This window comes from Xyrauchen texanus, chromosome 8 (genome assembly GCF_025860055.1).
Source record: "Xyrauchen texanus isolate HMW12.3.18 chromosome 8, RBS_HiC_50CHRs, whole genome shotgun sequence".
Taxonomy (NCBI): domain Eukaryota; kingdom Metazoa; phylum Chordata; class Actinopteri; order Cypriniformes; family Catostomidae; genus Xyrauchen; species Xyrauchen texanus.
In genome coordinates, this window is record NC_068283.1 from 44,776,633 (window position 1) to 44,803,536 (window position 26,904).

A 26,904-nucleotide genomic window follows, 5' to 3' on the forward strand; every position below is an offset into this window, starting at 1 on the left:
CTGGTCATGTTTTGTTTTTTTTAACAACAGCTGCAATGAATAGATGCAAATGTATTTACTTTTATTCAGTAAGAGATTGTGAAGCTAAATCGTTTGTAAAATCTAATTCCCCTTTTTTTAACACAGATGTTTGATTCACAGATAGACTGCATTTAGTTGAGTGCACTAAACTCCTTTAATTAGGAAGACCGTGGCTAGTTGTCACAGGGGCTTTAGATGTTGGTTTAGCTAGTTCAAAACTTGCTTTAATTAGTATAATTTAGGTGAATTCTAACCTGCAGACTAAAATTACGGTATCATGTTTGCAATATCTGTTGGGTAAACACATGTACACAATAAAGCAACACTGGCATGCATTTATTCAAGAGTCAACTTTATAATGAAGGAAGATATAAACTGTTCACAGGACAAGATTGTTAAAAATATGTCAGATCGGGGCAAGTTGTCACACTGATACAGCCTACACACAAACAGACTCATTTTAGTTTGTTGCTGTCTACATGTTATAATTGTGTGCCCTGGTCCAGGGACCCCCAGGAGACCACAAGGGGGTGCTAGAGGGTCCACGAAAAATATTAGTGGAAAAAATAATAATAATATAAATAATAAAAATAACAAGAAATTTGATTATTCCATTGACAGCTGTAATTAATAACATTAAGAAAAATGCATTTAACATGACTCTAATAGTGTAGAAAGTACAGTTTGTCAATTAAATGCAAAGTCAATATTTTCCAGATATTTTAATCATTTCTATTTATTTATTTATTAAGTATTTATTTATTTGGACATCACACCAAAAAGAAAATAATTATATTGTTAAATTTTTAAACAGTGGAAAAGCAATGCAAGAGACATTGTTTGCTGTTTTTAGACATGTAAAATGGTATCATAGTCTTTTAGACCAAGCAGAGGGTTTCAAGCTTTTTTTTTTATTATTTGCGAAGGACCTCCAAATATGATGACCTCCTCACGCGGGACCCCTTTCTGAAATATAAAAGACAGCTATATTTGCTATTTATGATTAGGTGTAAGTAATCATTAAAACATTAAGGGTTATCAATAGAATAATCCAAATGAAGAAAGCTGAATTAAACATGAACTATTTTACTCTTACATTTTTTCTTTATTTTTTTTTTTCTATTATTATTTTACATTTTTTTCACTGATATTTTTAGGGGACCCTCTAGCACCCCTTTGCCGTTTTAGACATGGGACATGGAATGATGGTTCTGTGTTTTTGGCATTCTTTGAAGAACCTTGAAAAGCAATAAAACTTCTATGGTGCATATGACATTCAGACATTTGTTTTGGTTATTTCAATGTCATGCAGCTCTGCTGTCACTAGGGAGAGATCTTTCAACTCTCTCTCTCTCTCTCTCTCTCTCTCTCTCTCTCTCTCTCTCTCTCTCTCACACACACACAAGTCTGTTTTAAAGGGCGTCCCGCGGCAGCTCGCGTACTCACTGCAGCACCGTCCCGTCACGGGATGAATGAACCAGACGCGTCGCGTCAGAACGAGCCCGCCGCGCGCGCGCTCATGCACGGGCTCTTCACGGACGCGGAGACCGGACGCGTCACATACGCGCTGAGTCTGTCGGACAGCTGCCTGACGGTCCAGAGGATCACCTCTCCCGCTTCATCATCCCGGGACACGGAGCGTCTGGAGCTGCGCGACTGCGTGGGGAGCCGCGCGCAACCCGGCGATAGCGAGGACCACGGCGCGTACCTGTGCGCGTATTTCTACCCAAACCGGCGCCGGTGGATGGGCTGGGCTCCGGTCCGGCAGAGAGAGGAGCGGCGCTTTCGCCTCGCGCTCAACGCGAATGACGATGAAGACGAGGCGCGCGACGCCAACCTGCGCGAGGTGGAGCGGTGGGCGCGAGCCATCCGAAACAACAGCGGACACACACACGGTGAGAGACAAACTTATTCAAGAGTCACAAACATAAAAGTTCAAACTCAAATTAAATCTTATTAATAGCATTACAGAACAAAACAAAAACGTTATCCCTTTGTCGGACCATGATTGCTCCTCCTTGATTATTTTGCATGGCTTGGACCCCTTTGATTGTGCTTTGCATTGGACCAGGGGTGGCCTCAGAAGTTTCAGGGGTGCACAAAGAAAATCTAGGGGGGCAATGACCCCCCTCGCCCCTCTTTTAGAGGATAAATACATAATAATGCAAATATTATGGCATATGAGTATCTTGTTATATCAAAGTACCATCTGATACATCACAGATCAGTAATTCATGTTTTGAAATGCTGGAGGGAAATGTTGAAGCATCTACAATATTCAAATCACATTCCTAATGAGAACTAGTTTGACCTGCTAGGTGTCCTGCTTCTCGAGAATATGTGAAGTATTTCAATGCGGGACCCTGAAAGGCCTGTTTGTAAATCCAGGACACTTGAATGGATGGAGATGAGTGTTACATGGTTGTCATGCATTGAGTGCATTAAATAGATGTGATTATAGTTTAACATCAAAACAATGACACTTCAACTTTAAGGCACACAGTTGGCAGTATTGGTGGATGAGAGCTGCGGGCACGGCGTGGCATTTACTACTCACTGGTCATGCTGCATATATATGTGTAATTTATGAGCTTCTTTCAGCATGTGTGATCCACAGCAGATGATAATGCACTATTTAACATGAGACATTAATTTTAAATGAGTTTCTCTGTATGCCACAGAGAACAGCAGTGACACAGAACTGTCAGATGTTCTCTCTATTGTCAAATAATCTCTGTTTGGGAAGGAGCTTTGATAATGTGCCTGCTTTGTTAATTTGATGACAGTAAAATGTGATTTACTCGCTTCGAGTTAAGATGCAGGCCCGTAACTGTACCCTAAAAGTATTACACTTCAGTGTATAACTTCTGTTTGTGCTACAGATACAAATACCTCAAATCAAGTGGCTTGTTGGGGAGAAGTTTTTAGACTTACACAAGATTTATGGCAAGAAACCCATAGACTTACATTGAAAGAGAGACCCAAGTCATATCTAGAGACCAGAATATCATAAAGACTTGAGCGTAAACTAATTTGATTTGGACCAGCAAACAAAAAACACCAAGAACACCTAGCAACTGCCCAGAACACCATAGCGATCACCCAAAACACCTAGCAACTGCCCAGAACACCCTAGTAATCACCCATAACACCTAGCAACTGCCCAGAACACCATAGCAATCACCCAAAACACCTAGCAACTGCCCAGAACACCCTAGTAATCACCCATAACACCTAGCAACTGCCCAGAACACCATAGCAACTGCCCAGAACACCCTAGTAATCACCCATAACACCTAGCAACTGCCCAGAACACCATAGCAATCACCCAAAACACCTAGCAACTGCCCAGAGCACCCTGTAGTCACCCATAACACCCTAACAACTGCCATAAACACCCTACAAACCACACAACACCATAGCAACTGCCCAAAACACCCTAGCAATCACCAAAACATCTAGCAACCACCTTGAACACAAAGCAGCCACCCAGCACACCCTAGCAAAATGCCCCAAACCCCCTATCAACCACCTCAAACACCCTAGCAACCACTCAGAATACCCTAGCAACTACCCAGAACACCCTAGCAAACACCCTAGCAACCACCTGGAACACCATAGCAACTACCCAGAATACCCTTGCAACCACCCCAAACACCCAAGAAACTGCCTCAAAGACCCTAGCAACCACCCAAAACACCCTAGCAATCACCAAGAATACCCTAACAACTATCCAGAAAACCCTAACAACCACCCATAACACCCTAGCAACCACCTTGAACACCAAGCAACCACTCAGAACACCCTAGCAACCACCCAGAACACCCTTGTAACATCCCAAACACCCTAGCAACCACCAAGAACACCCTTGCAACCATCCCAAACACCCTGGCAAACAGCCAGAATACCATAGCAACTACCCATAACAGCCTAGCAACCACCCCAAACACCCTGGCAAACAGCCAGAATACCATAGCAACTACTCATAACAGCCTAGCAACCACCCAGAACACCAAACAACCACCCGAACATCCTAGCAACCACCCGGAAACCCAGACAATCTAGCAACCAGCCAACCACCTAGCAACCACCTGAACACCCTAGCAACCACCTCAAACACCCTAGCAACCACTTGAACAACTAGTAACCACCCAGAACACCTAATTGAATATGTCTGACTCTGAAAAATGCCACATTACAGAAATGAAATGGGTTTTTCATGTTGACTTTAAAGATTCCTTGCGTGCAATACAGCACTGAGTGGCGAAACATTTGCCTTAGGCTTTAAAAATTTTGACAAAGAATCTGTCAGGCCCCCTCCTAGGGGAACCTCGGTAATTTTTCATTGACCTTTATGGGCCCCTTCACACCCCGGGCTCTAGGGCGGCTGCCGTCCCTGTGCTTATGCCCCTGGATCCATTAGATATCATTTTGTTGTGGTTTGACACCAAATTAAACTAGAAGTCAAAAGGAGGTCTTAAACTCTCCTCCTCTATTGTGTAATAGATCTAGAGTTCATGCACAACTCCAGAGTATTTTCATTTGTGAAGTGTGAAGTGTGCTTTAGGAAATGTAATATATGCTCAATTAGATGCAGTTACTCCAGAGATGGATCAGAGGATTTCTGCAGTGCTGTGCAGAGACAGACCGCTCGTCTCCTGACAGTGAATCGAGCTCTGCTCGGCATCGTATTCCCATTCGGAAGTGTGTTTTGCTTTTTGTGTATCTGTATAAATTAGAAGCAGAACAACAAAAACCACGAAGTATAAATGCATTTATTTAAACAGATTTATTTAAATGTTTCATTCATCATCATCATCATCATCATCATCATTTGTTTCTCATTACAATAATAATATGATTTAATTACAGTTCGATAAGGAAAACTGCAGTGGAAACTTGTGTTACATTGCAGAAAGCAAAAAGAAATGTATTTGTACAAATATAGGCTTCATTTTCTTTATGCAGAGTATCATTTCTAATTTATTTATTTTGATATTGGAGTAAAATATGACCTGGAGGAGTTCTTGACAGGTGTGTGCATCAGTCGTATCTTTCTCTGTCAGGTCTCCGATGGCTATGGTGCCCTTTGACCTTTGACCTCTCTTCTTTGTGTTATTATCCTGTCAGGTCTCATCTGATCACAAATCCACAGGCCCCTTGGCCTGACATGTCCTCTGTTTACTGTGGTGTCCGGCTGTACTGTGTTGTGTTATTGTGTGTGCGCGCACGTGTGTGTAATATACTGCTGTAAATCAGGATTAGTATTTTTATATAGATATGATATGCTGACAGATTGCTTTGATGCAGCTTAAGATCATATTGCACACACACACACACACACACTGATGACACATGCATCTAATCCAGCTCATCACTTAATTACACCTCATTCACTTAATTATTATTCAAATATTCATTTCATTAACCAGCTGTGGTTTCCGTGTTTGTTGAGGCTTTAGTTTGTGATTGATTGTGTTTGTTATGTGTTCAGTAATATAGCCAATGATCCATTACTAATATTCTGAGTTTTCTCTGCATACACAATTGATGTAGAAGGTTGCTCGGAGCCACTGATCCAGAGTCAGCTTTTCTCATCCCATTCTCCCAGTTACAGGGAGCTGTAACACAGTTTGGCTGCATATGTCAGTGAGTTGAGTGAGTATTTCATCCCATGTATCATGTTGTGCACTACATCTCCTCCCCGAAGTTTCACACTTTTACTCCTGATTTCTCACAATAAAGGAACAGTAGAGGTGAACAAAATGTTGTCAAGATGTTTCACATGAACTTCTCCATGGTACTTTAAAATAGCAAATTCTCATGTAAAATTCAGATGGTTCACATGCACGAAGATATCGATGGAAGCCCAAATTAATTGTGCATGTGAGCCACTCTGCATTTGTCATGAGAGCTCATATTTTAATAAGTGCCCAGTTGATGCGCACGCACAGATCCTGTCAATGGAGCTGGCATTTACGTGCGCACGGATGGCAGAGCACAATTTGACTTCAAAGACCCAGCGCACATCGTGTCCCACATGAAAAGCATATTTACCCCTCATAAAGTTAAATGAATGTAAAAAGATTTTTCATCGGCTGATGGAAATGTGTACGACGTGGCTGACATGAGGGTATTAAAATAAAGGTGCATCTTAAAAAAAATTCTATATCGATATTTACGCATTGTATCAATAACATTGTATCGTTGGTCTTTGGATCAAAAGTTACACCCCTACTAGCAACCACCAAGCAACCACACAGAACATCCTAGAAACCACATAGCAATGCCCTAGCAACCATCCAGAATTGCCTAGTAACCATATAACAACCCAAAGACCACAATAGTAAACACCTAGAACAACCTAGCAACTATCCAGAGTAAATTAGCAACCACCTAACAACCCCAAGAACATCCTAGCAACCACCCGGAACATCCTAGAAATCACTTAGCAATGTCCTAGCAACCATCCAGAATTTCCTAGTAACCATCTAACAACACAAAAACCACCCTAGTAAACACCTAGAACACCCTAGCAACTATCCAGAGCAACTTAGCAACCACCTAACAACCCCAAGAACACAGTAGTAATCCCCCAAAACACCCTAGCAACCACCCGGAGCATCCTAGAAATCACTTAGCAATGTCCTAGCAACCATCCAGAATTGCCTAGTAACCACCTAACAACCCAAAGGCCACCATAGTAAACACCTAGAACGCCCTAGTACCTATCCAGAGTAACTTAGCAACCACCTAACAACCCCAAGAACACCCTAGCAACCACCTGGAACATCCTAGAAATCACTTAGCAATGTCCTAGCAACCATCCAGAATTGCCTAGTAACCATCTAACAACACAAAAACCACCCTAGTAAACACCTAGAACACCCTAGTACCTATCCAGAGCAACTTAGCAACCACATAACAACCACAAGAACACAGTAGTAATCCCCCAAAACACCCTAGCAACCACCCGGAACATCCTAGAAATCACTTAGCAATGTCTTAGCAACCATCCAGAACACCCTGGTAACCACCAAACAACCCCAAGCTTGTCAAAGTAATTACCCAGAACACCCTAGCATCCACCTAACAATGCCCTAGCAACCATCCAGAACTGCCTAGCAACCACCTAACAACCCCAAGAACACCCTAGTGATCATCAAGAACACCCTAGCAATGAACCAGGACACCCTAGCAACCCCCTAGCAATGCCCTTGTCTCCACCCAGAACACCCTAGCAACCACTTAATAGGTTTTGCAAATGCAAACACCACTCACAAAAAATTAAAAAATCGAGTTATTCAAATCCTAAGGACACTGTATGTATTAGACTGAGGCTATGTCTACATTAATCCGGATACATATGAAAATGGCCTTTTCATTTCAAAACGCTCTCCGTCCACAGGAACGCTTTCAAGCCTTTTCCAAAAGTTGCTCGTTCACACTGAAACGTATGAAAACACTTAAATCATGTCACTGCACATGTGGAAAATCCCCGCCGCATGTACGGTCTGAAACGCAATTGTCCTCGTGTTCCGTCGCCGGACACCAATTCCGAGTGAACTTCCCTTCGCTTTTGAAGGAACGCAACGTGATGGTTGTACAAAGTGACATTTATTTTTTAACAACTCTATCAAAGTGAGTATCAGACACAACAGCGCCGCTATAACACGGGCCGTTTGTGATTGTTTTGGCTGGAAAGATCACATGACAAAAATGCGTCATTGTTTTCCAAAGCATCCGTTATCACAGTCCACACTACAGCGCGAAAACGGCGTTTTCAAAGGTATCCACTTTGGAGTGCGTTTTCAAAAAGCTCAGTTTTCTTGGACAAAAGCGCCATCTCAGTGTGGACGGAAGGCCAAAACGGAGAGAAAAAGATGCGTTTTCAAACGAAAATGTATCAGTGTGGACTAGGCCTGAGTGTTTCTGTTTGTTCTGTGATAATGAGTGGAGAGCCGCTGTGAGACTACAAGCTGGCGTCATTATCTCCGTCCCCACAGAGAGAGACACAGTTTCCAGCTGTAAACAAACACCTGACCGCAGGGTCAAATGGGCCAACAACACAAACAAGAGCCAATAGGACTGATTTCAGCACTGAGGACAGCGCTCGATACATCACACCTATCACAGAACAATTAACACAATCAGACTGTGATGCACACTCAGATGTTGCTCTTTCATAGCTTAGGGGACTTGTCTAGGAGAAACAGTTGAGATTGGGTGAAGTTGTTCTGCTCGTCAAACCTCTCTTGCACAAAAGTGTTAGCAGAATGCAGAATTTCAAGATGAATGTTTTGCATTTTATTCTGCATTTAAGACGAGGTCAACAAGACTTCAACACAAAGAATGTCTGTCTCCATCCGTTGATAACTCTGGCTTTGTGAAAGACGTCGTTTCGGCTGTTGAATGATGTTTAGAACGCTGACCTTGATGGCAAACCGCAATCAAGCCGTCAGACAGAAATTCATCCCACAAGGACACGCTAAGAACAAACTCATCTGCTGTGAATAGAGATGAAGAGGTGCTTTAGATTTCCCCTTCACGACAGACCGCTTTCTCATCAGTTCCTAATGGATAAAAATCAATTCGCACCCTATATTTTTCCACATTAAATATCCTGTTTCTCTTGGAAACACATCAGATTAGGGCAGCGAAATGGGTCACAAACACAATATTTCTTGATTTGTTCTTTTAATTATGGAGTGAAATATGTTCTTGACAGGTTATTGTGAGACGTTTTTGAAGTCTTGTGCTTTTGTGTTTGAATTGGACACATTCACACAATAACACTGATGTACAGAGAATTGTAAACAAACACACACACACACACACACACACACACACCTTACCATATGTTCACACGGCTCACCAGCTGTGAAACCGTGATGCTGGGAGCTTTATCAGCGAGAAAAATGAAACGCATACATCTCTCTCTTTCTCTGAGAGTAAAAATAGAAATCTACTTTTAGAATCGCAGCTATGTGTTCTTTTTTTGTTCTCTGGTTTTGGATGTGAAACCGTTACTTCAGTTTAAACTTAAGCAAGAACAAAGACAGATTATCTCAAGCATTTTTTTTAAAATGTCATGCATCGGGCGGCCTGGGTAGATCAGCGAGTATTGACGCTGACTATCACCCGTGGAGTCGCGGGTTCGAATCCAGGGCGTGCTGAGTGACTCCAGCCAGGTCTCATAAGCAACCAAATTGGCCCAGTTGCTAGGGAGGGTAGAGTCACATGGGGTAACCTCCTCGTGGTGGCGATTAGTGGTTCTCGCTCTCAATGGGGCGTGTGGTGAGTTGTGTGTGGATCGTGGAGAGTAGCATGAGCCTCCACATGCTGTGAGTCTCCGCGGTGTCATGCACAACGAGTCACGTGATAAGATGCGCCGATTGACGGTCTCAGAAGCGGAGGCAACTGAGACTTGTCCTCCGACACCCGGATTGAGGCGAGTAACCGCACCACCATTAGGACCTACTAAGTACTGGGAATTGGCCATTCCAAATTGGGTTGAAAAGGGAATGAATAAAAAAAGTCATGCGTCGTGGTAGTTCTGAGGTGACATGTCCACTGTGTGCCGCCAAAAAAGAGGTTTTAATGTTTAATTGTAAACCTCCCTACCCTAAACCTTGAACCTAAACCTAACTGAAGTGGGTGCTTCTATGACACTTTCGGCTCACGTATCGACTCCGGTCCTTTGCATTGTGAGTACAACGCTCAATCAGCTGAGCTACTGGGTAATTTGATCACACTTGCACAAGCTTGTCAATGTACTTGGTTATGCAATGCAAATGTTAAAATGAGTCTATAGTAAAAGTGTTTAGATGTCATAAGATAGCGTTGTGTGAGGTACCGGGTGAAAGTAAGAGTTGATGAAGTGATCATCTGCCTTTGAATCGACCTTTGTTGTTGTAGCGCCTCGAGTGTTCATTTCACCTATAAAGCGATACATACAACAAGCCACATAACATCATTTTGCAAAAAGGTCTGTAGAGTAACATAATTCTTTGAGACCAGGTTGAAAATAAATCACCCTTTTAAGCCATTTCGGAGCAAACACGTCTAATATTGAGATCTGTTTCGAACATCATCAACCTCTTGCAAGGTTATTATTGTTGCTCTGTAGTGCTTGGAAGTGTTTTACAGAGCCTAAGATTTCATGCATAATTGTCTGCAGGTTAATTTCAAGGTTGTGTACTTCCAGGTAATGGCACTATAAAAAAGCGCTTGAGTGCTAATAAGAGTTTGTTAGTGTAAATCCTCATGTGTGAAGCTGTTTAACGAATTTTAATCAGTCTTATTCTGAGATCGGTGATAGTGAACGCTGTGGGTGTTGAGTCTCAGAAACTCATAGAATGTATGTGTGTGTGTGTGTGTGTGTGTGTGTGTGTGTGTGTGTGTGTGTGTGTGTGTGGATGTGTGAATGAATGAATCCTCATCCTGGTGTGTGTTTTACCGTGACAGAGAGCTGTTGTGTGCTGGCGGGTGAGAGCAGGGTTTCTCTGCTGTGCCAGCTTCTCTCTGAAAGGTGGCATTCATCAGTGTGTGTCCGCTGGTTGGGCACAGCACCCTCAGGAGCTAATTACAGCCCTGTCTGTCCCAATGGAGAATTCGGGGATCTGGATGCAGCTCAGGTGAAAGAACCATCTGCTACTCGTTGTTTAAAGATTGAATCTACAGGAAGTGTCAGAGATCATTTACTCAAGCAGTAAAAGGCCCCAAATGGAATTAGTGGCCATTTTTTTTGTAATCTTTGGATTGGAGCTGATTAAACAGAGTAGAGTACATAAAGCCCTTATAACAATAGTAAAATCACTATAATCACTCTACAATTTTAGTTGCTTATTGCTTTTATAAAAAAGACAGCAACCACCTTTTCTTCCAAGTGCTTTTCCCGCCGTAGTACAGAATCCGCTGTTTTGCAAGCCACTCTCCATTTCCTGAGGTGCGGTCCAGAGCATTTTCCGGGTCGACTTCAATGGCATGCATGTGATCTCGAATACAGTCCTTCCAATGTTTCTTGGGATGGCCACGGGGACGCTGGCCAGTTGGGTATAACCTCATTGCCGTTTCTGCTCCAGACTTTTCTTCACTTCCCATGGCATGCCCATACCACCGTAGGCACACCTCACGCATCTTGTCCTTGATCGGGGCGACACCTAGCACCTTCCGTACATCAGTTTTGGCCTCATGATCCATTCTTGTAAGACCTAGTGCCCATCGAAGCATTCACATCTCCATTGCGCTTAATGCCACCTTGTGGCACTTTGCCGCAGGCCAGCATTCAGTGTCGTAGATCGCAACAGGCCGGACAACTGACTTGTATGTCTTCAACTTTAGGTGCAATTGGATCTTGTGGTCGCAAAGTATTGTGGTAGTACTGCCAGGCAGCATTGATGCAATGTTGGGCGTCTTGGAGGGAATCACCATCCGCCAATGCTTGGGAGCCGAGGTACTTAAAAGCAGTTACTTTTTTAAGACCCGTACACTTGATCTCCACACTTGAGGTACTCGGTTTTCGCGATGTTCACACATCAAAAATTGGTCTGGTGCTCCTTCCAGAGCTGCGTCTTCTACTCGAGTCCGGGGCGGGTCACGTCTGTGAGCATGACATCATCGGCGTACAGGAGTGTCCATGGGTGTGGAGTCAGGATCCGCAGTATCCATACAGAGCATGAAAAGCAGTGGCGATAGGGCAGAGCCCTGGTGCACCCCTCCCGCGATGTTGAATGGTAGTGAAACTCTCACAGGGCATCGGACCATTCTGGATGCCCCACAGTATTGAAGCTGGACTCAAAGGATGTGTGCCTATGGTACTCCATGCGATCGAAGTGAAAACCAGATGAGCTTGTGTGGGACTCGGTCAAATGCTTTCTTGAGGTCAAGGAAGACCATATGGATGGTTCGTTTCTTCTCCCGGTGCTTCTCTATCAGTAGGCGAACGCATGGATGGCGTCGGTTATGCCACACCCTTTCATAAAGAATTTACATTTACATTTATGCATTTGGCAGACGCTTTTATCCAAAGCGACTTACAGTGCACTTATTACAGGTACAATCCCCCCGGAGCAACCCTGAGTTAAGTGCCTTACTCAAGGACACAATGGTGGTGACTGTGGGGATCGAACCAGCAACCTTCGGATTACCAGTTCAGTGCTTTAGCCCACTACGCCACCACCATAAAGCCATATTGATACGGCGTTATCGTGATGATTGCACAGAGTAGGCGGTAAAAAAGACCAACAACTAACTACTAGGGCTGTTGATTTAATGCTTTAATTGAGTTAATTAAAAATTAACATGTTTAATCATGTGTAATTATGAATATTCCTACCATTGGATCAATTCAAGCTTGAAGTACCACCTGTTTTCAGCAGAGGGCAGTAAGCAAAACTCCAGCTGTATAGGCAAGTGTTGTCAAAAGTTCTGGTACTTCATTACCAAGTTGGTACTGGAATAAAAAAGATGTCACGATACCAGTGTTTGTTCGGTCCCAGCGCGCTGTCTGACTGACACACGGCTGCTTTTAATTGCTCGGATGCTTATTTGAGCGTTTGCTCTGTTACTGCTTTTACACCAAAATGCTTGATTAATGTAATTAAAACTGTGATATGTCCTAGTGTGATTATTAAACTGTGAAATGCTGCAATCTGCACGAGCTGTGGCTGGATGAATGTGTGAAGTAGACCACAAGTACACTGGAAAATCCACAGACTTTGAGAATCATTCACGTTATTTGAGATAACAAAGCAGAGCACAAATCCACCGTGAAGCACATGTAGACTATATATTTATATAATTACATCACAGCATGTGCGCTTCAACGATCACACTGGGCCATGTAGCTGTTTGTCCATCAGAAGAAGTGAAACTTTCGCCAACCACACTCATCCAATCAGATCTGTTCATAAAACAATCTTATCATTTTGAATTTAGTCACTAAATGGATTTAAGATGAATCTTTACACATGTTTCAGGGGTACAAACTTCAGCCTGTTGCTAAATCTGCATGACTGTCATTTCACAGTTTGATCACAAATTCATTCAGTTGAGTTCAGTTCAAGTCACATATCAAGATATCAAATGCCCCATTGTGGTGTTTGCCAGGTGACTCAGAAAGAGGCCCATTAATTTGAGGACAGTTCTGCCAATAAAGGTTTAGAAAAGGAACATTGTTTAGAACCTAAATGTGTAATTTTTAAAGCTAAAATACCTTCATCTGTAATGCCATTTCAATATGCAGAGGCAACAATAGGTAAACTAAATCATTTCATAACAGTCATGATGATTACCTGGTAATCTACAGCATGTAATAGAGCGCAATAGTCCCCGCCCTCTTTTCCAGCAGTCTTGGTTTCGGAAGTATTTCCCACATTCGTTTTTCCCATAGGGATTTCAGAAGAGTTGTAAGCCATTATCCAAACCAACCAGCTCTGAGATGACTTACAACATTACAAACTTTGATTTGAAGCAAAACTGTGCACTTACTGTCTTCAATGAGGGAACGAACTACAATCCCATGAAGCACTGCGAATTACGTAATCAATATCAATAAAATCAACAAATATATTTAAAGTGTATATATACATATATAAATGTAGTATACGAGTAGTTTGAGTGTCGGTAGAGCGACTCGATTGCATCTTTCGCCGTGCGTGATGAGAGTGGGCATTCGCTACAGAGCTCTTATACTGCACTTTGTTTGCAGTGATTCTCTGATTGGTGGATTTCTCTTCAGGATTATGGGTAGTGTAGTTCTTCCATTGGAATTCTGTTTTAAATGTGATTTTGTAAATCTTAAGTTAAAAAATTTAAAAACACAGACTGATGGCTCCAAAAGAAGCATATACCTTTAATTAACACCCTACTAACGCTCGCGGTAGGTCTGTCTTTAAAGGCTTATAAGTTATCATCAATAATAAATTGTACAATAATAAGAAAATAAATGGGATTTTTACTTCTGTAACCAGACCGTTGCACTCTATTGTACTATTCTGACTATTCCTGTACATAATAGTGTGTTGTAAGCAGAACTGAATGAATAGCGAAACCTGATCATGATACTCTCGATCTGCAATAAGTGAACATCAACAATCTAATTTGCACACTGATTAATGCCTGTTTCTAGGTGGAGCTTTACAATGTTTGCCTCTTATAACCGTTAATAAAGGCCGTCTGTCTTTCCTCTGGAAGAGAAGGTGAGGTTGTCCTCTCCTGATGTTTCTCCATCCTAAAATAGCTTCATCACTCCATCCTGTCTGTTCTTTTGCAGTCAGATCTGTGATGGGTTTGCCCACTGGGTGTTGAAGATCTCACCTGTCATCTAGGTCAGTCGCATCCGACGCGTAAACCGCTCTCCGGTAAACAAGTCCTTCCTGCTGAACCAGATCACTCATGAACCTGTCCCATGAGAAACCAAGACCAAACACTCCTGTAACATAAAACCTGTCAGCATAATGCACTTACACCAAAATACAAACAAAACTCTTTAGCATCTGTTTGTGAACTTTAGCGTTGCCATCTGTTAGCTGGTGCCAGTGGCGACTGGGGTTTGTTTTGTGGTATCTGTGAAACATAAAACCTCTTAAAGGGATGTCAAATTATGTTCTCAACACCTGTGATGTTAAAACCTCTTGCACAGTTGTCAAAACAGAAGATTAGCAGAGAAAATTAGTTTGGATGACTTAATCTGTTGTGTTGGCCTTTATAGAGACCAGAAACGGCTTCCGTAAAACACAATAACTTGCTCCGCCTCTGAAACGGCTTCCGTAAAACACAATAACTTGCTCCGCCTCTGAAACGGCTTCCGTAAAACACAATAACTTGCTCCGCCTCTGAAACGGCTTCCGTAAAACACAATAACTTGCTCCGCCTCTGAAACGGCTTCCGTAAAACACAATAACTTGCTCCGCCTCTGAAACGGCTTCCGTAAAACACAATAACTTGCTCCGCCTCTGAAATGGCTTCCGTAAAACACAATAACTTGCTCCGCCTCCGAAATGGCTTCCGTAAAATGCAGTAACTTGCTCCGCCTCTGAAACGGCTTCCGTAAAACACAATAACTTGCTCCGCCTCCGAAATGGCTTCCGTAAAATGCAGTAACTTGCTCCGCCTCTGAAATGGCTTCCGTAAAACACAATAACTTGCTCCGCCTCCGAAATGGCTTCCGTAAAATGCAGTAACTTGCTCCGCCTCTGAAATGGCTTCCGTAAAACACAATAACTTGCTCCGCCTCCGAAACGGCTTCCGTAAAACACAATAACTTGCTCCGCCTCCGAAATGGCTTCCGTAAAATGCAGTAACTTGCTCCGCCTCTGAAATGGCTTCCGTAAAATGCAATAACTTGCTCCGCCCCCAAAAATGGCTTTCGTAAATGCAATAAATTGATCCGCCTCTGAAATGGCTTTCGGAAAACGCAATAACTTGCTCCGCCTCCGAAATGGCTTTCGTAAACGCAATAACTTGCTCCGCCTCCGAAATGGCTTTCGTAAAACGCAATAACTTGCTCCGCCTCCGAAATGGCTTTCGTAAAACGCAATAACTTGCTCAAATGGCTTTCATAAACGCATAACTTGCTCGCCTCAAATGGCTTTCGTAAAACGCAATAACTTGCTCCGAAATGGCTTTCATTAAACGCAATAACTTGCTCCGCCTCCGAAATGGCTTTCATTAAACGCAATAACTTGCTCCACCTCCGAAATGGCTTTCATTAAACGCAATAACTTGCTCCGCCTCCGAAATGGCTTTCGTAAAACGCAATAACTTGCTCCGCCTCCGAAATGGCTTTCATTAAACGCAATAACTTGCTCCGCCTCTGAAATGGCTTTCGTAAAACGCAATAACTTGCTCCGCCTCTGAAATGGCTTTCATTAAACGCAATAACTTGCTCCGCCTCTGAAATGGCTTTCGTAAAACGCAATAACTTGCTCCGCCTCTGAAATGGCTTTCATTAAACGCAATAACTTGCTCCGCCTCTGAAATGGCTTTCATTAAACGCAATAACTTGCTCCACCTCTGAAATGGCTTTCATTAAACGCAATAACTTGCTCCGCCTCTGAAATGGCTTTCATTAAACGCAATAACTTGCTCCGCCTCTGAAATGGCTTTCGTAAAACGCAATAACTTGCTCCACCTCTGAAATGGCTTTCATTAAACGCAATAACTTGCTCCGCCTCTGAAATGGCTTTCATTAAACGCAATAACTTGCTCCGCCTCTGAAATGGCTTTCGTTTTTTGGCTAATGTTTTTATTTTATCTGGGTTTTTTTTACACCATCCAATCAATTCCCAATGGATAAAATCAAGTCCTGTCCAACACTTTTCTTGTTGAAAATCAGTTTCTCTCAGAAATTTGTGAGATTATGAAAAATAGCATGAACATTTTTGGAAAAATTGTTGGAACGACAGGCCGACCCTTGCTGAAGTGGCACGAGTTATTCAAACCAATGCCGTACAAACTGTCTACTATGAAGGAAGCATCTTTCGCGACTCGTGTGCCTTTAACAACTCTTACTTCAGTGGAAAATTTACCATCAAATGCCAAAGTTCTCCAGAACTACAGTACATACAGCAACACGTGCTGAATATACTTCACATTAAAGTCACTAAAACGACTACATGTTCACACTGCAGTTAAATCCGGTTTCACTCCGCTTCTAAATTCTTAATCCCGTTCTGTTAACACAAAGTTCAGTTATTTACACTTATTTACAGCCGTGGCCTGCGAGACACCAAAAACACTGTGAGTTTCGAGAGTGACTCCTGTTTTCTGTTCACATTTAAATTCAGTTTGTTTCTCCCAAAATCTTTGCAATGTGTACATGGCCTGGGAGACAAATACTGGATCATTTCTTGGGACTGAATTTTATTTTTAATAGTTTAATGGCTGCAAATGCTCTCAATTCTCATGTCATTACCATGTCATCTCTCTCTATTTCTCTCTCAGGCGTGTTGTTCTCGGAGGTGTGTCGTATACGTGACGTGATGGTATTGGTCAATCCTCAGAGTGGGCGGGGTCAAGCAATGGCTCTATACAACGGGCACGTTCAACGCATGCTCAGCGAGGCAGATATACCCCATAAACTAGTCATAACAGGTCTGTACAACACACACACATCCACACCCACACTCACACACACACACACACACACACACACACACACCAGTTTGAGCGCATTTTACAAATGCCAAAAGGGTCAGGCCGTTCACACACCCAGTTAAATGACTTTAAAGCTGTTCGTTAAGGTGGATTGCATGTGATTATGTGTCATTATGGCATTAATGTATTATCTCCCTGCAGAAAAACATCTCAAACCCAAGCTTTAGTTGGTTTGCTGGTCTCACCCTGGTCTGTTTGCTGGCTTTACAGCTGGTCAGGCTTGGACACCATTTGGAGACCAAAGTAAACCAGCTCAGACCATCTTAAACCAGCTAAGACCAACAAACCATCTAACCTTTTTTTTTAAAGCAGGGCTGATATTTGTCTGTTTCTTGTTTGACCCCTCATTCATTCCAGAGTAACAGTCCATAAAACATTTATCTCTCATATCAACGAGGTCATGCACACAGAGCAAATACAAACCAGATCTGTCTGAAAAGTTGTTAAAACTCGAAAAGACATGACATACTAAAGATACATAATAAATATTCTGTATTACTTGGACCTACGTCACATTAAAGAGGTTAATTGCATTGCAAATGTGTTTTAGCTATAGCGCCCCTAGTGGAAACACTGAGAATGCAACATCATTTTGCATTTGTCGGCCATCTTTCCGAACTCAACAGCTTATGTTGTTTAGCATTTGCGTGCACACACCTACATAGAGTTTGTTAATGCTTAGGACATAAATGTGAGGCACACATGTTCGTGGTTCTGTTGTGTTTCACTATGGAGCTTGTAGCTTCATATATAAAACACACAATTAGTGGTTTGACTGAAAGCAGCTGCAGTAGAGCATCACGCTACTACAACAGAGGAAGACATGCTGACAGACTGACACAGAGAACATGAACTCTCAATAACCTCCTGAGAGAGAGAGAGAGAGAGAGAGAGAGAGAGAGAGAGAGAGAGAGAGTGTTTGTGAGATGATAGGAGAGATTACAGATATGTGTGTCTGTGGGGGTTATGAGTGTCGGTGTTGATGTACAGTATTCAGAACATCAGACCGCTGGATGGCGCGATTGACCAATCGGAATCAAGTATTCTGTGTAGTATATTACACAGCTCTGAGGAATACTTCATTCTGATTCGTCAATGGTGCCATCTGATATTTCTGTGTAATATCTGTACATCCAGGACTGGTCATCTGGGATATCTGAGTAATCTTTCCTACGTCTTGTCTCTAAGTAACATAAGCTAACTATTTCAATGCAAATACATTTTTAATGCCCATTTATTAATATTTCATTCTTTTAAAAAGCCAGATAATGAGCAGACATAAAATAAACACCAACAGAACTCAAACCGGAATAATAACATACATTTACTGCAAATCAATAATTAAAGTAATTTTTTTATTTATGTGACAAGTAGTTATGCTATAGGCTGGATAAAGAGGAGTAAGACTGTCATTTCCACAAAATAAACACCAACAGAACAACAGCTGTTTCTGGAGACTCTGTTGTCTCTTTCTTCTTGCATAAATACATCATTTCAACAATCATTATTACATGTCCATTTATTTATTAGGTTGATAGCCATGTAAAAAGCATGATTATGTGCAGTCAGCTGATCCATATAACAAAATAAACTCCTTCGGGGTGATACAAGAGTGATCAACCGGTCAACCGGTCAGGTTTATTTTGCAATAACAACCATCTGACTATACATTATCCCTTAAATATTAATATATATATATATATCCAGGGTTGGGAGGGATACTTTTGAAATGTATTCCACTACAGTATTCCACTAAATGTAATTTGTAAGGTTTACGTTAGATTACTCAAGGCCAGTAATGTAATCTAAATACTTTGGATTACTTCTTCAGCACTGGTAGTTTTTTTCACTTGTTTTGACTATAAAATATCTATGTTAAAAATACATTCTCTGAAAAACCCAAATATCTAAAACAAAATATACCTAACTGATCTTGTTTTAAGGGAAAGCAATACAAAAATGATTATCAAGTACACGATGTTTGCCCTAATATCAAAGGTCTTAATAGAAAAAAATAAATTATGATCCAGCGTGAATTTTCTTGATAAAAAAAATATGATTGTGTCTGGTAACGTGCATGTAAAATGGCTAGAAATAGCATTTTAGCTTAGCATAAAGCTGACAATTTACACAAGGATTATGTCTATCCGTCTCCCTCAGTTAATAACATACATCTCATCCATACGAAAGCCTGTATGTGGAGAGAGAGAGAGAGAGAGTAGTGCAGTCTCAGCTGAAGGCAGTACTGCTGAATCAGTCACTATGAATCTTCATTTCACTTCTGCCTCACACACACACAAACACACTCAATCTATTACTCACACACATTCATTTAAAAAGGGCTGCCTCATCAGAGGAAAACACAGGCAATCATAGAACTGAGTTACTCACTCCATACAACAGCACGATTGTGAGTGTGACATTGCTTTGATGCAGCAGTTCTAGAAACAACAAGTAACTGGCAGTTTAGAGACAATATGGTCAGTTTTATTGTCTATTTATGCACCACCAAAGCAAATAGATCAGTTGCAATGTTGTGCACCACAGAACTGCAATCCTACATAGTGAACAAAGACACAAACTGTGAAGCTTCCCACTACTGTTATACTAAATATCAGCAATGCCGCTTGTCCATTCAGATTAGTACGGTGGCCGTGAAGTACAAAATAGCAATGGCAAATCCAAAGACAAATGACAATTCAGAAACACAACAACGAATCATAAAACACAACATCAAATCTGAAAACAAAAGAGCTAATCAGAAAACACAACAGCGAATCCGGAATCAAAACAACATGTTAGAAATCACAACAGCAATCCGTCGAGACAGAAAGGGTAGGTTCCAGAGCTTGTGTGAATGAGACCTAGTCCTTTCCTCAGGATTGGTTCACTAATTCACTAATCAAAATCCATGTCAAAAGTTCACTGACTGAAAAACATCTCTGGTTAGACATGTAACCTCGGTTCCCTGTGATGAAGGGAATGAGACATTGCTGTTAGCACGATGAGGAGTCCTTCTCAGACGACCTTGTTTAAACCTTTATATAATCATGCCAATCCTCTGATTGGCAATGGTGTCTGAGCCCCACCCCTTCAGGCACGCAGTTGGCCTATATAAGCGGGCACTCAGTCACCATTTCTTCAGTATGTTCTGACTGAGGGTCAAGAGTGTGTCACTGGTATTATGAAACTCTGAAGTGGTAGTGTGGCCAGCTTTTGCAATGTCTCATTCCCTTCATCTCAGGGAACCGAAGTTACATGTGTAACCGGAGACGTTCCTTTTCGATTCAGCTCACTCGACATTGCTGTAAGCACTATGGGGTGCGATATCCCATCATGACATTATTCTCCCAGAGTTATAACACTAAACAGAGATATTCATAAGGAGTCATGGGCTGATGTTCCATGTCCACACGGACTTTGATGATGACAGAATGAAGGAGGGCATGGGGAAATGCATACTTGCGGATCCACGGCCAGCGGGGCTTGGGATATGGAGTACCAAAGGGGAAAGTGGCCGTTCTCCGCACAGGCAAATAGGTCAACTTCCATTTTGCCAAGTAATTGCCAAATCCTCATCACTGTTTGAGTATGCAGTCTTCATTCCCCTTGTATTGCTCCCTGGCATGACAACAGATCCGCTCCAAAATTCAGATGGCCCAGGAAATGTCATATGCAATGAGAGAGATGACGCCCACTCCATTGGAGGAGGCATTGTGTCATGCTTATTAATTGTGGTGATCGGAGCCTACCCTGGCAATTTATGCCACTACTGTTGTGTTGTCTGAATGAATCAGAACATGATGATTCACAATGTCAGAATGAAAAGCTCTCAAAGCTAGAAAGACAGCCAGTAATTCTTGGCGGTTGATGAGCTATGCCTGTTTCACACCTGTGCAGGTGCCAAAAGTCAGGCATCTATCACACAACGTGCCCCAACCTGTGTTGGATGCATCTGTGGTCACACACCCTGTTGTCGGCACTATCCATGGTGCAAGAGCAACCAGACATCATCGAGTCACCACAATGCGCATGCGCCCGAGGCTCCAAGTGCAATGTGGAAACTGTCGCTTGAGCCAGTACTGGAGAGGTCTCAAATGAAACAGACCTAATGGTTTGATGGCAGATGCTGCTGCCATAAAACCCACCATTCTCTGAAATTACTTCAGTGGCAATGTTTTCCCTAGTTTGAACTGAGACTGCATGCATGCTCACAGAGTCGAGACAAACTCCTAAAAAGGAGATTTGCTGGCTGGGGAAAAGTGTTCTTTTCACCCAGTTGACGCAGACCCAGATTGTTTTGATGGCAAAGCAACGAGTCTGCTGCAAGTCTACAGACTGAAGTAAGAGGCCTTCCGGGATATGTTGTCTCTGGAGGCAGTTGAAAGGTACCAACAGGCCCGAAGGTCTGTGGCCTCTGCCGTGAGGGAGGCAAAGCAGTGGGTGTGGAAAAAGTTTGGAGAAGCCATGGAGAAGGACTTTCGGTCCGCACCAAAGTGCTTCTGGAAAACCATCCGCCACCTTAGGAAGGGGAAGAGCAAAGATGGGACGCTGTTGACCTCAACCGAGGAGGTTATTGGGTGGTGGAAGGAACACTTTGAAGAACTCCTAAATCCCAACACGCCCTCTGTGCTAGAGGCAGATGGGGGGGGTCCCTTCTTAGGGCGATCCAATCCCTGTACGTCCAAAGCGAGAGCTGTGTCTGGGTCCTCGGCACGAAGTCGAGTCCGTTCCATGTGGGGGGTTGGTCTTCGCCAGGGCTGCACTTTGTCACCAATCCTGTTTGTGATATTCATGGACAATATGTCGAGGCATAGCCGGGGTGGGGAAGGGGTGCAGTTTGGTTGGCTGGGGATCTCATCGCTGCTTTTTGCAGATGATGTGGTTTTCATGTCATCATCGGTCCGTGACCTTCAGCTCTCGTGGGACCGCTTGGCAGTCGAGTGTGAAGCGGCTGGGATGAGGATTAGCACTTCTAAATCTGATGCCATGGTTCTCAGCAGGAAACTGATGGAGTGCGTACTCCGGGTAGGGAAGGAGGTATTGCCCCAAGTGAAGGAGTTCAAGTACCTCGGGGTCTTGTTCACGAGTGAGGGGACAATGGAGCGGGAGGTTGGCCGGAGAATCGGGGCAGCGGGGCCGGTATTGCACTCGCTCAATCGCACCGTTGTCACGAAAAGAGAGCTGACCCGTAAGGCAAAGCTCTCGATCTACCGGTCAGTTTTTGTTCCTACCCTCACCTATGGTCATGAAGGCTGGGTCATGACCAAAAGAACTAGGTCACGAGTGCAAGTGTCCGAAATGGGCTTCCTCAGAAGGGTGGTGGGCTTCTCCCTTAGAGATAGGGTGAGGAGCTCAGTCATCCGTGAGGAGCTCGGAGTAGAGCCACTGCTCCTTTGCGTCGAAAGGAGCCAGTTCAGCGCCTCCCTAGGGAAGTGTTTCAGGCACGTCCAGCTGGGAAGAGGCCTCGGGGAAGACCTAGGACTAGGTGGAGAGATTACATCTCCACACTGGCCTGGGAATGCCTCGGGGTCCCCCAGTCAGAGCTGGTTAATGTGGCTCGGAATAGGGAAGTTTGGGGCCCCCTGCTGGAGCTGCTGCTCCCGCGACCCGACTTTGGATAAGCGGTTGAAGATGGATGGATGGGTGGATGTTTCGTTTTGCACTTCACAGCCACCGTACATAGCCCTTAGAGGCCTCAGAATTGGCATCAACGACGTATTTACCTTTTTCCTCCTTAAAAGTGTGTTTAGGAAGTCAATGATTATCAAAATCTAGATTTTAAGCATGTAGAGCTGCCTTGATGTGAATTTGCTGACAATCTCAGAAGGCTAATTCGCCATGGGTTCCCTATGGGTTTTTAGAATAGGGATTTTCAAATTACGAGGAAAATAAGATCTAAGAATGTTATGGTTTGTTCTAGAACATAAATTACACACAGTCATACCTCAATCATGGATTTTGAAGCTGTTGTGTCTTTTGAAAATGCATGACGCTTACCCGTTGCTAAATAAGGACTACAACAGTCGTCCATTTCTTAAAGCACATATCTTGCATGCTGATGGTAGTTGTAGTCCTTAATTAGCATTGTGATAGCAACATGTGTTTTTACAAACAGTAGCTTTAAAATGTACTTTTGAGGTGTGACTGTTTGCAATTTATGTTCTAGAATAAAACGTAAATGTCTCCAAGTAATTTTGACCACGGGTCTTATTTTATGCATATAGCTTTATCTAAAAACAGCCATTATAAAAACCCAACTAATGGTTCGAAAATGTTAATTGTCTTCCAGGTTTTGGGATTACAATCTGAACCTGAACCTGTATGTTGTTTTGGCAGTCTATGGGAAAATATGCATTTTTTTATTCAGAGTTACACCACATGACCTAAATTTTAGTTAATAAAAAAATATAATTATAATAATCATCATCACACAGTCTGTTTTATGCTTTTGTCAACATAAAAAACAAAAACTAGCTTTCCACATGCTGGTTACACTACATGATCACAGTGGACGTTTTTCTAAAATTGTATTCATGTTTTTTTTAATTTTGATTTTAAATATAATACTAATGAAAGATTATTTCATTTCAAGATTATTAAACCATTTCAGCTTTAATAAGATTTACTGTCTCCAGGTGGTTACACCACATGACATTTTATTTTAAAAGAAAATCTGACCAAGTTTTCGAACTCAGAAATCGAAAACATGTTCAGCATAGAAGAGGTGTTTTCAAGTCGTTGCTTTTTTATTTATTTTTGAATAAAATAATAGATTATATCATTGACACAATTGTTAATAATACTTCTTTTAATATGTAATATGTCTTTTATCATATTGCTGTAAAAGTTATTGTTTTATTGCACTCCATGGTTTTAATAAAAGAGTGTAGACACACACACACACACACACACACACACACACATTGTTAATGTACCTGAGAGAATCGGTGCTAAAATGAAAGTCCATTATCTGTTGTTCTCTGTGCTGCTACTCGTGAGATTGTGTTTCAGATCATTAGTCGGATTCTCTCTGATCTGTGCAGAGCATCAGAATCACGCTCGAGACCTGGTGAGGAGCGCCGACCTGACGCAGTGGAGCGCTGTGGTTATCCTCTCTGGAGACGGACTGCTCTTTGAGGTGTGTGCTGACCGCTTCTGTCCATGAGTGTGTGTGTATCCGGTCAGCTCATATAGGTGTGTGTTGTGTAGGTGGTGAACGGTCTAATGGACAGAGAGGATTGGGAAAAGGCCATTCAAACTCCAGTGGGAATTCTGCCTGGAGGTTCAGGGAATGCGCTGGCAGCGTCTGTACATCACTACTCACGGTGAGCACTCGAGAATGTTCGTCCCTATTAAAAGTCTTTTAATTGGTTCCTGTGGTTATTTCTCTACACTTTGCATTCATTACGGCGGTGTTTGTGTTGAATAAAGTGAAGGAAATTCAAATTAATGAAATGATGAATCACTAATTACCTGAGAGAGCACTGCAGACATTTACAGCCAAGAAGAAAGCTGTTTTGACTCTTGTTTGTGTCCAATTCAGGTAACTAATACTTGAGGTAAGAGATCAGGGGTCAAGGGTTAGGGGTCAGGGGTTAAACAAAAGCGATTCTAGAGAGCTGTGGAGAAAACGCTGAGTTTGCTCACACTAATCGAGTCATTTCTATTCATGAAACTCTGAAACTCCAGACAGCAGCAGGACATTCATCACTACAGAGACTCACTGAGGAAATGAAATAATGATCTGGCCATTTACTCCCTCATACCATGATTGTGAGTTTGAAATATATTGGTTATTGAAATACAAGCGCCCCCTGCTGGCCTGTATCTCACCTACAGTACACATTGATTGTTGTAATACAACAATTTCACAAAGTGATTGAACTGACCACATTGTTGATGTTAAGCTGTAAAAGAGTTTAACATGATCAAGTTTAACATTATTATGAGTAACCTTGTGTCTATACTTTTGAAACAGTGAGTATTTTAATGATTATCGACTGGCCCCCATTCACTTCCATTGTAAGTGTCTTACTGTAATCGTGATTGGATATAACTTTACACAGATAAGATTAGTAAGTGATTTTATCACACTAAAATCATGTTTACATGTATATTGTTTATGTCTTGTGTCTATACTTTTGAAACAGTGAGTATTTTAATGATTATCATCTGGCCCCCATTCACTTCCATTGTAAGTGTCTTACTGTAATCATGATTGGATATAACTTTACACAGATAAGATTAGTAAGTGATTATATCACACTAATATCATGTTAACATGTATATTGTTTATGTCTTGTGTCTATACTTTTGAAACAGTGAGTATTTTAATGATTATCGACTGGCCCCCATTCACTTCCATTGTAAGTGTCTTACTGTAATCGTGATTGGATATAACTTTACACAGATAAGATTAGTAAGTGATTTTATCACACTAATATCATGTTAACATGTATATTGTTTATGTCTTGTGTCTATACTTTTGAAACAGTGAGTATTTTAATGATTATCGACTGGCCCCCATTCACTTCCATTGTAAGTGTCTTATTGTAACAGCTCCGCCCCCTCAAAAGCACCACTGCAATTACTATGGGTAAGGTTAGTCTTCGACCTGGTTTACCAACAGATCTGTGTGTGTTCCTTCTGTAGGGCGCCTCCGGTGTGGGGTGAAGATCTGTTGCTCAGTTGTGGGTTTTTACTCTGTAAGGGTCTGATCTCCAAACTGGACCTGGTCTCCATCCGACTGTCCTCAGGCCTTCGCCTCTTCTCCTTCCTTGCATTTGCCTGGGGCTTCGTGGCCGATGTCGACATCGAGAGTGAGCAGTTCCGACAAATAGGAGCGTATCGCTTTTTATTGAGCACGCTGGTCCGTATCGCCTCGCTACGGATCTATCAGGGCAAACTGGCATACCTCCCTGCTGAAGATGAGTCGGAGTCGAATGCTGCGTCTTTTTCTACCCCCGGTTCCTCATTGCAAACACAACAGACACTTGATAATCAAACGCCTAACAACTGCACTGAGCGTAATACTGCTGAACAAACCCCGGTGGACTCGGTTGGCCAACTAGTCGACCATCTTCTCGTACCCCTGGACCAGCCCGTCCCTCAAGAGTGGACGGTTGTTAAAGAGCAAGACTTCGTCCTGGTACTAGCAATGTTCCAGTCGTACCTGGGCGAGGATGTGCAGTCAGCGCCAGACGCCCGTGCGGACGACGGATTGATCCACCTGTTCTACGTGACGGCTGGTATCTCTCGCCCAACTCTGCTCAGACTGTTCCGGGCTATGCAGAGTGGCACACACCTGGACTACGGCTGCCCGCACCTGATGTACCGGCGGGCAAGAGCTCTGAGACTGGAGCCGTTGACCCGGCTGGGCATTATGACGGTGGATGGAGAGGAGGTGGAATATGGGCCCATACAAGCACAGGTGCACAGAGGAGTGGCCAGACTCATTGCTGGATGACCTTTGACCTTAAAGCACAGTGTGCAACTCAACCCCAGTTGAGTAACTGATTTTATGTGATTCTTTAAAATACTTTTAAATGAAGCACTATAGAACAGCACAATCCGTCAGCCAAATACACACTGCCCGGTTGCCGTTCAACTTGAATTCAGTGTGTTTGTTTGTTGAATTGTACTTGGGTGAATCTCATAAAAACATGTCCAGCACTTTACAATAAAGTTGTGTTTGTAAACATTAGTTACAGTGAACGCTAC

At 42.5% G+C, this 26,904-nt stretch overlaps 1 protein-coding gene across 1 annotated transcript; it reads left to right on the forward strand.

The window, feature by feature from the left end:
• Positions 1-1,461: 1,461 nt before the first annotated feature.
• On the forward strand, positions 1,462-26,904 carry LOC127648308 (sphingosine kinase 1-like). The gene is made up of 5 exons (XM_052132961.1): positions 1,462-1,916; positions 16,969-17,118; positions 24,228-24,322; positions 24,394-24,509; positions 25,837-26,904. Exons 1-5 carry the CDS (start codon positions 1,490-1,492, stop codon positions 26,648-26,650), a joined length of 1,602 nt encoding a protein of 533 aa, XP_051988921.1. The 5' UTR covers positions 1,462-1,489; the 3' UTR covers positions 26,651-26,904.